Source organism: Pseudopipra pipra, chromosome 1, assembly GCF_036250125.1.
Source record: "Pseudopipra pipra isolate bDixPip1 chromosome 1, bDixPip1.hap1, whole genome shotgun sequence".
Taxonomy (NCBI): Eukaryota; Metazoa; Chordata; class Aves; order Passeriformes; family Pipridae; genus Pseudopipra; species Pseudopipra pipra.
In genome coordinates this window covers 93055795-93068544 of record NC_087549.1, presented here as the reverse complement: position 1 = coordinate 93068544, position 12750 = coordinate 93055795, and the positions used below count along the sequence as shown (strand labels likewise).

Genomic DNA, 12750 nt, shown 5'->3' with positions numbered 1-12750 from the left:
CCCACTGCCCAAGGCAACGTAGATATGAAAAAATTAGTACTTAGAGCAACCAGGCAGCAGGAGTAATATGTCCAGTCATATTGCAGGGAGAGAAGGCAGCTCAGAGCTCAAAAAGAGCATTTATTGTACCATGCTGCTGAGGCGCAGCTACCACTCTTTCCAAATACCTGCCCACGGAAAGAAGCCCTGGCAACCAGCTGCTGTAACTCCATCAGGGAAGGAGGAGGCTGGCCTGATGAGCCTTGCCTAATAACTGTGTTTGATCCCATCATAATACCTTCATTTTTCAGCATCTGCCTCTCTAAGCATCCCAATATCATGTCCTTGGCTGAAGAGAAGGCCCTGGGTGGAGAGGATGCAGGCTGCCCAGCAGACAGAGGGATAGACCTGGAAGCCAGGAGCCTCTGCAGCCTCTCAGCAGCTCTGCAGCAATCTCTGCATGCTGCAAACTTGTTGTCCATTGCCTGCTGTGGAGTTGAGTTGTATGCATGTCCAGGTGAGAAGAGCAATGAACATACTCTCTAAGCTTGGTAATGCAGCCTGCTGTATTGGTTTGCTCCAATGTCAAGCTAGTAAAATAAAAAACTGTGCTGTACAGCATGGTATAAGTTCTCTTACTTTTTGGACTATCTGGACTTCTTGTTGCAGCTCTTCCTTTCCCCTTTGGAGTCTTTAGTCCTTCTGCAAGATACTGGTGGCCACTTTCTCCTAGCTCCAGCCTTCGTTTTGCCTGTTAAAAGAAAACCAATTTTTTTTTAATTTATGGACAGTTAAGAGGTGTATTTCACTTTATCAAACACAATATTGGGGCTATAGGAAAGGCAGACAGCAGTGAACTTTTCGCAGCAAGGTATCAGGACAGGTTCATAGCTCATATGCATCACAATGGAATCTGAATATTTACTGGAATCCTAAGGTGGACTTACATATGTCACTCTCAAAGGCGAGGTTGATAAGGTTTTTATTGGAAAATTCAACAATTTTTTTAAATTTGAAAAGCTGAGTGACAGTTGCATGGTGTATTTCAGTCTAGTTCGGACCTTCTTAAATAGGTATGAAAGATTTTGACTCTCACTTGAAAACATTTTAGTTGAGAAAAAACCATGACAATCAATTTCTCAAGCACACACATGTATGAACCCACAAAGCTACATATCTTTTGAAAAACACCTTATATCCATCTAAGTTTGTGCACAGGTAGTATTAGTGCAAGTTATGCTTTTCCTTCACCATTTGAAAGGATGGCTTTGAGAGGACCTATGAACTTTCCATCAATGAAATACAAGACATGACATCAAAAGCAGCATTGAACAACTCTTCTCCTCTGCCTCTCAACAACTCTTGTCCTTATTGAAAGCACAATCACTACATTTATTTTCCATTAACTAGCATGTACATTAAAGCTGCCTACATAAAAGCAAGGTGGAGCAAAAGTACTATTAGAAAGATGATGCCTGAAAATCAGCTAAATGTTGCATTCAGCTCAAAGGAAAGCTGTGTACATCTTGAATAATGAAAAGAATTATGAAACTGTTAAACCATGCAACACACAGACAAACTGCAATGTTCCTAGACAGAAACACAATATACTATCTTTGGAAACAATTCTATACCCTTCCATGCCACTCAGGTTACTGAAATGAAATCTGGGGATACTTGTTATCCTAACAATAGAAAGAACATTACCTGGAAGACAGAGGAAAAAGAAGAAAAAGAAGTTTTGTCTCTCTAATCAAGTTTAGACAAATAACTGCTTCTGAAGAATGTTGTTTATTCAGTTAGGTAGAGTAATTCAGAGTAACTCACGGTACTTATTTGCTCGTTTTTTAGACTCACCCCAAAGGGTTGGATAATATTCTGCTCCGCAGTGAACCAAGACAAAATAATACATTCTGCTAGGGAGTTGCATACAGATATTTCTGTATTGTGGATTTGTCTTACACATTTTACTTAAGGTCTGTGACCAAGAGAAAGCTCTAAATAAATTAATTTATATGAATTTGTTTATGGATAGCTAACTAACATCTTTGTATTAAACTCCACTTGCAAACCTCAAACTTATTAAAAGGCAAGTTAAAGCACATGAAACTTGTACAAGCCCATGGTGTAACAACATGTGCAGAGCACTCAAGCCACTCTTCCCTACATTTTGTGCGAAGGGGCACAAAATTCATTGGTGACAGAGCAAAACTGAACTGCATCCTCCTAACCAACATAGGCACTGCACTCCCAGCAGACCATTGGTGGCAGCTTCCAAAGGCCTGAAACACCTCTGCTCTGCTCAGCTCTGTAATCCAAGGACACAGATTTTAGAAAGGTCAACTGTTAACAAAAGCATCCAGCTAATATGTTTAGCCAATGTAATTGGATTAAATTAAGATTACAGCTATTCCACAGGGAGAAATACATTTCACACTTTTTTAAGTAAGTGTTTTTCCACCCTGAGAACTATAAGAGAAAAGGAAGGAGGGGTGAAGAGGGAACAATTCAGGGCGTGGGAAGACTAGGCTAAAGGGATACAATTAAAGATAAAAGAGAATCTCAAAACCAGGTGTGAGAAGGAGGGGTAGTGCTTAAGACTTAAAATCCAGAGATTTGTAGTAGCTCTCTCCATCAGAAGAAAAACTTAGGTTTGGACTATACATCAAAACTTTTTGTCTCAACTTGTTTGCAAGACACAAACAACAGTATTTTGCCTCTGCTTTTGTGGTTAAAGACTTACAAGTTTCTCCGGTGAACTTCAAATAATCAGAGAGAACACAAAACAGCATCCATTGGCTGCACACAGCAGCACAAGCCTGTCTACATATGCTGGGGTTACTACAAACAACATACTCTTGTCAATCTCACCAGCATACTGTACCTGTGGGCAGTGTGGGACTAGTGACTGGCTTCTGGAAAAATACCAAATGACAGAGAGTGCTACAAGATAGTAGTTTTTCAGGGTCTGAAGCATGCAGAAAGCCTGAGAGAGGCATAGAGCAAAATATTTTAGAGGGGTTTAAAAGATCTTGATTACCAACAGGCAATTTTAGCAAACTCTGAGGAATGCTTAATATCAGTCCAGATGTTACACGTCACTCAGCAAGTGCTCTCTTCCCCTTCCTGTTTTACAAACTACATAACTGATAAGACGCAGGACTGAAATTGTGTATTCTCTCAATTTCTTCTTCCCTGAATTACAGACCAAAAATTTTCTCATGCCTTTGTCTTTGCAGGATCCTGGGTGACTCACAGTTTCTCTCTCCCATCTCCAAAATTATTCATAGTGCTTTCCCATATCAAGCTTCCCTTCAGGAAGCTCAAGATCTGTGCTCAGCAAAATCAGTGACCCTTTTAAAAAATATCTTGTATAACTTATTTCTGCTAGAGCACTATATTCATTATTTGCACTATTTGTACCAACTAGTATTATTTGTCTTTATTGCATTGTTCAATCAATCACAGCATGCACAATCACCTGACACAATATGTGGTACCGGCTAAAAAGTAAAAAGCCAAAGGATACCAGCACAAAGCATCCCAATGACAGGGAGATATAGGAAGCATAGGGAGTAAGAACTTCTCAGTGACATGAAATCTGAGTGCAACAAATGGAAGTCTGATTCCTCAGGGGGACTGTGAAAGGATACAAAACACGAAGGGCAATGACACCGGTAAAGCCACAAAGTGATACATCCAGCAAGAGACATAAAAGTAACAGGAAAGCATCTCACTGAGCTGAACCAGACACCTCCCTAACACCTTGGTAAAGAAGTAAAAATTGTGGCACTGTTTAACTTAAGTTTCTCTTCCAATAGTATGAACAATCCCTAATATAGATACAACAGATCCACTGTTCAGTGCAGACCGCTAAAAACTGGTGGCATCTTGACTCCTATGTAGTTTTGCCCTTTTAGCTTCAATCCTTTCTCAAAATAAAAGAGACTCAGATAGCTACCACAATTAACATCAGAGGCAAACCCACAAGAATATCTTCATAAAAATACTTGTCTATATAGGAAGACAGTTTAAAAACTCCTAGGATAAGCTAAGTATTTTCAAGTAGGCAGGACCTGATGCAATTCACTTTACAATACTCAGTCTCAGGGATTAAGTTTTAAGAGGACGTTGGAGGCAGATATGCTTGCAGAGGAGTAGAAAAGGTACAAATGCAGTTTTCATTAATTGAAAAAAGGGGTAGAAAAGGTGCAAATGGGAAATTATAGCCCATTCCTCTTAATGGGCTGTTTTGACTTCATGGCTACCTGGGTCTAACAGGTTGCTGACCACCTCTTCTGCGTTCTTCCTTCATCTCTGTGCTCTCCCTGCTACCCTGGTGCAGGCAGCACCTGATCGATGCATCCTCATCAGTCTCCCCAGAAAGCTGGTTGAAGGGGTCACAACCAGCAGTAACTTAGTCCCCCTCCAAAACAGAAGTGAGTTTTCTGCCGGGTTATCCCTTGTGGGTGATGTGTCTGCACTGAGAACTGCTGAGCAGAAGCGGTGTGACACCACCCCATGCCCCTTGGGGCATCAGCTTGGCATTTGAGTGGCTTCACTTTCATGTCACACAGCAATCAACTTCACTTCTCAGGGAAAGAAACCGGTGGCAATTAGAAGGAAAAAAATAGACAAGTATGTGCCAAGCATTAGGTAACAGCCGGCACAAGGTTTTGTCAGGATAGCAGAGAGCACAGTTCTGTGGTGAGGCAGACAGCATGTTTTTGAAGACTGCATCATGTCCAACCAAAACATCACTTTCTACAAGAACTATATTTCTGAGTTTGAGGGGAGCAGTAAAACACCCTCTAATTCTTTCCAGTGATAAAATCATGGAGCATAACACTAAAATTTTTCCTGCTAGATGTGTCTCAGCTTTATTACTGAATGCAAGTTAGTTGCACTGTTTGCAAGAGACATACCTAAGAAAAATTGCATTACCTGGGCTACTTTTTCAGAATTCTTTTTCTGAAATACTCCTGCACCCATTATGCTTTAGCAAGCATGTAAAACTTGATAGAAGAATGATCTGAGTTGGGCGTATTCTATTACCCCCAACCCCAAAATTTAAGAACACCTGGAAAAGTGCAGTCAGAACATTTTCATTACAAACATAAAGAGCCAAATTCCATTTCAAATTAGTGTCACAGATCTTGGGCCTGCCCAGAGGCCCATCCCATCTCCTTGGAGGTCCCATTCAGGCCAGAGACACATCTAAGTCCCCTGCTCCCGTAGCAGCCATTCAAGGTATATTAGAGGAGCAGCAGTCTGATTTAAATACAAAAGGACAAAAGTTGAACTCAGAATGAGAGCGAAAGTGCCCTGGGACAAAGCCTGCTGAGATGGGGACAGAAGATAAAATAACTTATTCCAAACAAAGATGGGATGAAGAGCTGAAAAGAAACTCCAGTTTAGGGCTGACTGGGCAGGAAAAACAGGAAGACTGGAAATGACAAAGCATGGCAAGGAATAAATTGTTTATATTAAATGATAGCTGATAGTGAATTAAGCAGCAAGTCAGAAAAATGTGTCTTAGGGCTCAGCTGTGGGTGTCTCAGGGCAAGGACTAAGATGGGCAAGTTAAGCAAGGGATGATGACTAAGCCTGGAGTAGTCTCTAAAAGATATTACAATTGCTAGGGGCAGATAAAATGGCAGCTTTTCTGTATGCCACGACAATGCTGATATTACTGGGGAGGGGATGAAAGCCTTTCCAGGCAGCACAGATAAATTTTGACTGCAGTGAGGAAGCCATAGCATAGATGCTTTACCAATCCGCACACATTTTCCACAGGCTTTCAACCACATTTTCTAAATTAAGCAGTCACTTAAAAATATAATTTATAAGCTGAAGTTCTGGAGGCACAAACTCTAGAAAGCTGTTCCAGAGGTCACGAGCTGCAGAGAAGAAAGAAAACATCTTAAAGGAAGGGGCAAATTAAACTTGAGCTTGATGAGGAAGGAACACAAGAGAAGAAGCAAAGGAAAGCAAATGGTGCCTGGCAGGGTTATGGAACAGATCATCCTGAGTGCAATCACACAGCACCTTCAGGATGGACAAGGGATTAGACCCAGCCAGCATGGGTTTAGGAGGGGCAGGTCCTGTCTGACCAACCTGATCTCTTTTTACGATCAGGTGACCCACCTGGTGGATGAGGGGAAGGCTGTGGATGTGGTCTATCTAGACTTCAGCAAGGCCTTTGACACTGTCTCCCATAATATACTCCTGGAAAAGCTGGTAGCCCATGGCTTGGACAAGTATACCCTCTCCTGGATTAGGAACTGGCTGGAGGGTCGGGCCCAGAGAGTGCTGGTGAATGGAGCTGCATCCAGCTGGCGGCCGGTCACCAGTGGTGTTCCCCAGGGATCAGTGTTGGGCCCAGTCCTGTTTAACATCTTTATAGATGATTTAGATGAGGGGATTGAGTGTATCATCAGCAAATTTGCTGATGACACTAAATTGGGAGGGAGTGTCGACCTGCTGGAAGGCAGGAGGGCTCTGCAGAGGGATCTGGATAGACTTGAGAGATGGGCTGATTCCAATGGGATGAAGTTCAATAAAGCCAAGTGCCGGGTCCTGCACTTTGGCCACAACAACCCCCTGCAGCGCTACAGGCTGGGCACAGAGTGGCTGAAGAGCAGCCAGGCAGAAAGGGACCTGGGGGTACTAATTGACAGGAAGCTCAACATGAGCCAACAGTGTGCCCAGGTGGCCAAGAAGGCCAATGGGATCTTGTCCTGTATCAAAAATAGTGTGGCCAGCAGGAGCAGGGAAGTGATCCTACCCCTGTACTCTGCGTTGGTGAGGCCACACCTTGAGTATTGTGTTCAGTTCTGGGCCCCTCAGTTCAGAAAGGATATTGAGGTGCTGGAGCGGGTCCAGAGAAGAGCAACAAGGCTGGTGAAGGGACTGGAGCATAAGTCCTATGGGGAGAGGCTGAGGGAGCTGGGGTTGTTTAGCCTGGAGAAGAGGAGGCTCAGAGGTGACCTCATCACCGTCTATAACTACCTGAAGGGAAGTTCTAGCCAGGTGGGGGTTGGTCTCTTCTCTCAGGCACTCAGCAATAGGACAAGGGGGCACGGGCTTAAGCTCCGCCAGGGGAAATTTAAGTTGGATATCAGGAGAAAATTCTTTACAGAGAGAGTGATCAGGCATTGGAATGGGCTGCCCAGAGAGGTGGTGGATTCACCATCCCTGGAGATTTTTAAACGCAGATTGGACGTGGCACTGAGTGCCATGATCTAGTAAATGGACTGGATTTGGACCAAGGGTTGGACTCGATGATCTCGGAGGTCTTTTCCAACCCAATCGATTCTATGATTCTATGATTCTATTCTAAAAAAGACACCTTGGGGTGAATGCACAGAAATATTCATACACTAAGGAAATGTCTCCACTGAACGAGGTGATACAGGCTGTGCATTTAGAACATACTCAAATGAACAAACCCTGGTATGTGGAGAGCCCTGAGTGCCTGCCAGAGGGCTGCACCCAGCTGAGGGCATGGCAAACAAGACTGCTACCGCCAGGAGAGACTGAAAAATAGGGAGAGGTGCAGAAAGGAAAGCAGAGGAGCTCTCAGCAAGGAAGGGGCTGAGCTCTGCTGGTCAGCTCACAGGCAAATAAACACCTGAGGTCAGCAAAAAGATGCAAGAGGACTACCAGAGCTCCTGTCTTCGGACTCTACTGACAACTCATTTCATACCTACCTCCTCATAGCTCAACAGAAATAAGTCTGCAGTTCAAACTCCTGGAAGGGAGAGGAAATTCAGTTTTCCACAAAGAAATATTTACCCCAGTGGTCTACACACGGATACCAATAATTTGTACCATACCACCCCAGGTTTCAGTAGTTAATCCTGACAGTATAAAACATTTAAAAGGAGGTTAAAGAAAAGAATAGGAAGATAAAGAAAGAGCTGGGAATTAAACAACTCATACGTAAAAGACAATAAACTAAGTATGTCCTTAAAAGGAAAGTTCAAAAAGTTCTCTCAACTCTTCCCAAAAATATAACTTCTTTGTCAGAAGTAGGCATTCCCATACAGAGGAACAAGCGGAACAAGAACAGGAATGTCAGTTTAATGAAAACATGACCACAAAATTCAGTTTTACACATAGCCCATTCATTAGACTGAGGTAAAAGAATATGAAAAGATACATAAAAATAGTGCCTTGAAAACTGAATACATTGTAAAACCAACACAAGGCAGAAAAGGAGTCTGAAATAATAGCTACTTATTCACCAGGATTGTTAGTTGAGTGACAAGCAGCTCATATTTAAAGTAAAATTTAAAGAATCATTTTAAAGCAAATGAAAACACATCTTACAGAAATCATCCTGATCAACCTACTCCAACACAAAAGCCCCAAATTTTTTTCACACAAAACAGCAACTGTATTAAAAAAGGATCAAAAAATCCTTTCTATTATAGGAATTTCTGTTTCCTACACTATCACCTTATTTTTCAGCTTATTATAGTTTTGACTGAGGGAAATTCTTCTCTAGGTCTTACGTTGAAATTATTAATTCAGCTATTAATTGGCAAATCAGAGCTCAAATCAGTTCAGCAGTTTAATTACCTAGGCAGCCTCATCTCCTCAGATGGTAAGATTGATGGAGAGATAGACAACAGGTTAACAAAGGCATACAGTGCTTTCAGAAAGCTTCATAATAGAGTTTGGCGAAATAAACACCTGAAGAAAAGTACAAAGATCAATGTTTACAGAGCCATAGTGCTGTCTACTCTCTTATATGGATCTGAATCATGGGTCATCTGCTGCTACCACCTACGTCTCCTAGAACGCTTCCATCAATGCTGCCTCCGTACAATCCTAAACATCCACTGGTCAGATTATGTGACCAATACATCTGTTCTAGAGCAAGCAGCAGTCACAAGTATTGAGGCCATGTTGCTGAGAACACAGCTGCGATGGGCAGGGCACGTCTCCAGGATGAAGGACCACCACCTCCCTAAGATCCTGCTTTATGCTGAACTTGCCACCAGCTGCTGCATGAGAGGAGCCCCGAAGAGAAGATACAAGGACTCCCTGAAACACCATCTCAGCCTTGGCCATATTGATCAATATAACTGGTCTACTCTGGCCTCAAATCGGGAGATCTGGAGACACACCATCTATAACGCTGCTGATGCCTTTGAGAAAGCACGCAGGATCACTCTTGAGGAGAAAAGACAAAGCAGAAAGAACTGTGTCTTGCAGAATATACCACCTAAGGAGTCTTTCTGCTGTGCCTTTTGCAACCGAACATGCCTGTCTCGTATTGGCCTTTTTAGCCACCAGCGCGCTTGTAACAAACGTGGGTAGAGCCCTTCCCAAATCTTTGTTTGCGAAGCCCAGCCATGATTAATTCAGCTACAGTCCAATTGCTTGTTTTTAATGTAGATGACTATTAAAAGAAAATCCCCTTTGTATGTCTTAATTGGGTTCATAATTTAATAAGATGCACCTCACAATTATCAAATTAAATGACATTCTGATCATCTGCAGCCTTTCCTTATTAGGCATTTGACACTGAGGGCTGAAGGCTGATGGTGTTACTCTGGTGAAGTTTCTTTCAAGGCCTAATTAAACGATCCTATTTTCCATTTTCATGATTCCCTCAGAAGTATCACAAGTGTCAAGGAAATCATGAACTGTAAGTGTTTAAAGATCAAACCATAAGACTTATATTTAGCTCCAAAAAGTTAAAATGAGGGTGGCCAAGATTCAGCGGCAAATTCTTGTTTAAAAGTAGGACCCAAGCCAGAGGAACTGAACGACGGCTTTCCCTTCTCAGGTTGAATATGCAGGAAGAAGCAATGCAAGTGCCATGAGTGCCTCCGAGTCATTGCTGCAGAACATCACACAAAGTCATTTTTAACACCCACAGAAAGGAATATATTAGCTTTCAGGCACGCTCAGCAGTTTGAGCACGGATAGCTTGCTCCTGTGTTAGTGGCACTGTGCATCAATGCCACCCCAACGTGGCAGTTCATACTTCTCTCATCTCAAATCCATCTGAACAGAAGTACATTTTCAACCTGAAGGAAACCAAGAAAGTACTAAGACGTAGCAATGACAAATGGTGGTTTCTCACTATACCTACAGCAGGTCACTTTTACTAAAGGAGGATTATAATCTTAGTGTACCAATTACCTTTGATTTTCATCCTGATATCTCATGTGACCCGACCTGCCAGAAGGTCAGAGTATCTCACAGTTACCACCGCTAACATAATTCTGATGTTGAGGTAAGCGGACAACCCCGTTCGATGCTATTCCATTTTCTGATCACAGAGCTACTCAAATGCCATGGGATCAGCCTATGCCCTATAAGACTTGTGTTCAGTATAGCAGCCACAGTCAAAACGTGCAGCTTATCTCATTCTCCTGCTCTGCTGCAGTACTTTGTATTTTCCTTGCACTAAAAGAGGAAGGGCATTACAACGGTTATGCAAGAAATAAACCAAAGCATAAGCCATGCTTCTGGCCTCAAACCAAGAGAATTACACCTATGCTGCATAGGAAATGAATCATCTGAGATCTTTCTTATTGCAATTTTTTCCACCACATATGAAACAATTACTTCTTACTAGAAGCATTGGCTTTGCACTGTACTGAGGTCGAAAGCTCCAGTTACCACTTCATGTTGAAATATGAAAAGTTATTTTCAGGAAACTGCACCCAGTTTTTCATCTCAACTGCTAAATTGCCCAAGGTGAGGAGTGCATGTGTCTCTGGGTAGTCCTGAAATGGCTCCGTCCCACAGCTACCCCCTCACCTCAACATATGTCAGAGGCTGAGCTGCACCTGCCTGGTTAAGGTGGAAGCTCTGGAGACAAGAAGATGTAATGACAAACAGTAAAGACTTGCACACAGAAGCACCCCACCTGTGGGGTGCAATCCTGACCACAGGTTTTTTGGGGTGTCTGAATGCAGCAGGACAGTTTCCCTCCCATTCCCTGGAAAGCATGGCCAGGGCCATGGTGGTAAGGCTAGACCTGCCACCAGCAGGCTCTAATGCCAGTCTGATCCCACAAACGGACGTCAAAGCTCCCAGCCGTTCGCCCACCCCCGTTCCCAGAGACATCACTTCAGCCAGGCTGCTGACTCCAGAGCAAAGCTTGGGGTTTTCACTAGTGGTTCGCATCAGTAATTTCTCACCACAGACATCCTTTGAAGGAGAAAAGACTGACATAAAGCGGGCCTGATGCTGAACTTCCAAACTGATGGCAAGCAGGTGGCAGCTAAGGAACGCGATGGGACATGAACAGAAACAGAACAGGATGTGATAGCAGAGCAGCCATGTAAGAGACTTCTTAGTGTAATTTCTTCGTACTGGATTTATATGTCACAATTACACCAACACAGGTCCACTTTTTATGTTACCCATCAAGATCAAAGTAAGCCAAATAAGGAAGTGATAGTTTAAATTCACATGGTGAGTGACAGGGCACCACATGTCCACGTGGCTGCAGAGCTGCTTGCAGTGCCTCACTCCTTCAGACTTTCAGCCTCCTGACTAGCAAGGCTAAAATTGAACCAGACCAAGCGCAATAAATCTTTCATTTCATTTTAAGGTGGATCCCAAAGAAAAAACATTGCAAAGGAGTCAGTCTCAAAATATATCCTAGAGAACATTTTGACTTTAGTATTTAAGGACTGGTTTTTAAGGTACTCTTTTTAAAAAGCCATCAACTTCAAAATAAGATTGTGATTGGATTAGTTCCACTGAATGGCTTCCACTCTATGTGTAGAAATTAGCACAGCTACTTAAAAAAGAAAAACTTTCAAACAGTCTGTTGTCTGCCAAATTGCCTGCTAAACAAACAAGCCCTGGGATTGGAGGAGGAAGGACACTGAGAGCTGGAGAATAGAATAGGATGAACTTCCTTGAAGGAAATTCCAGTAAATGCCATGGAGTATTACATAAACAGGTTAAAAATTATAGCAGCAGCATACTGGGCATATATACTGACATAGGAATCAGGAGAAGTGCTATTTCTACTTACATAATATACAGAATAAAGTCATAAACTTCTCTAGGAAAATGTAGTTAATAAGACTGGATCCATAAAAATTGAAAAGTGAGAAGGAGGAGCACTTACAAAGCCACACTAGTGCTATCTCAGTGTAGGTGCTCTGTAATGATGCAAGATTGGGCTTGCATCACAAAGTTTGCTCACTAAATTGCCAGCCTAAGCCACAGCATCTTGAGCTTTGTTTTCCTTGGATACAGGACATCTACAGGGAAGGACGATGTCTGTGGAATTACACCAATGAAATGCAAGTTTTCTTGTCTGCACAGGTCTGTGGTTCGAGATTTCCCAGCCTGGCACCCCAAACCTTCCTGTACTCCACACAAAATACCCATATGAAGTTATACCAGAGCAGTGCCAAGGGACTGCATCACGTGACTTACTGAGAGGTGATTCATAGGGAACTAAATAACCTGCACATCCTTTCAAAAATTAATGTCAAAAAGGATCTGTATGCAAACACTTCAGAAACTACAAACTAGAAGGTAGCAAGTTTTAAATACTCAGGTGCACATGAACATTAGTGTTAGGTATTCATGCCCCCAAAGAAGATGAATCCTTCCTTAAAAACGTCGACACCAATCTTGACTCCATATTTTTAATTCACTGCCTGAGGTACGATGGCTCTTACATCTTTCTTCAATTAATGTAATTAGTTATGAGAAGTCAGATCTGAAGTAGTAAAACCTTTTATTTTGAAGTACTTTCTTAATCTAGTTCTATACAAG

General features: G+C 42.4%; 1 protein-coding gene across 3 annotated transcripts in view; it reads right to left on the bottom strand.

The window, feature by feature from the left end:
- E2F3 (E2F transcription factor 3) overlaps positions 1-12750 on the bottom strand; it is a 45187-nt gene that overhangs the window by 10875 nt on the left and 21562 nt on the right. For all 3 annotated transcript variants that reach the window (XM_064665683.1, XM_064665675.1, XM_064665691.1), the window contains exon 2: positions 619-730. In XM_064665683.1, the coding sequence (XP_064521753.1) occupies positions 619-730 (112 nt within the window). The remainder of the gene's footprint in view (positions 1-618; positions 731-12750) is intronic.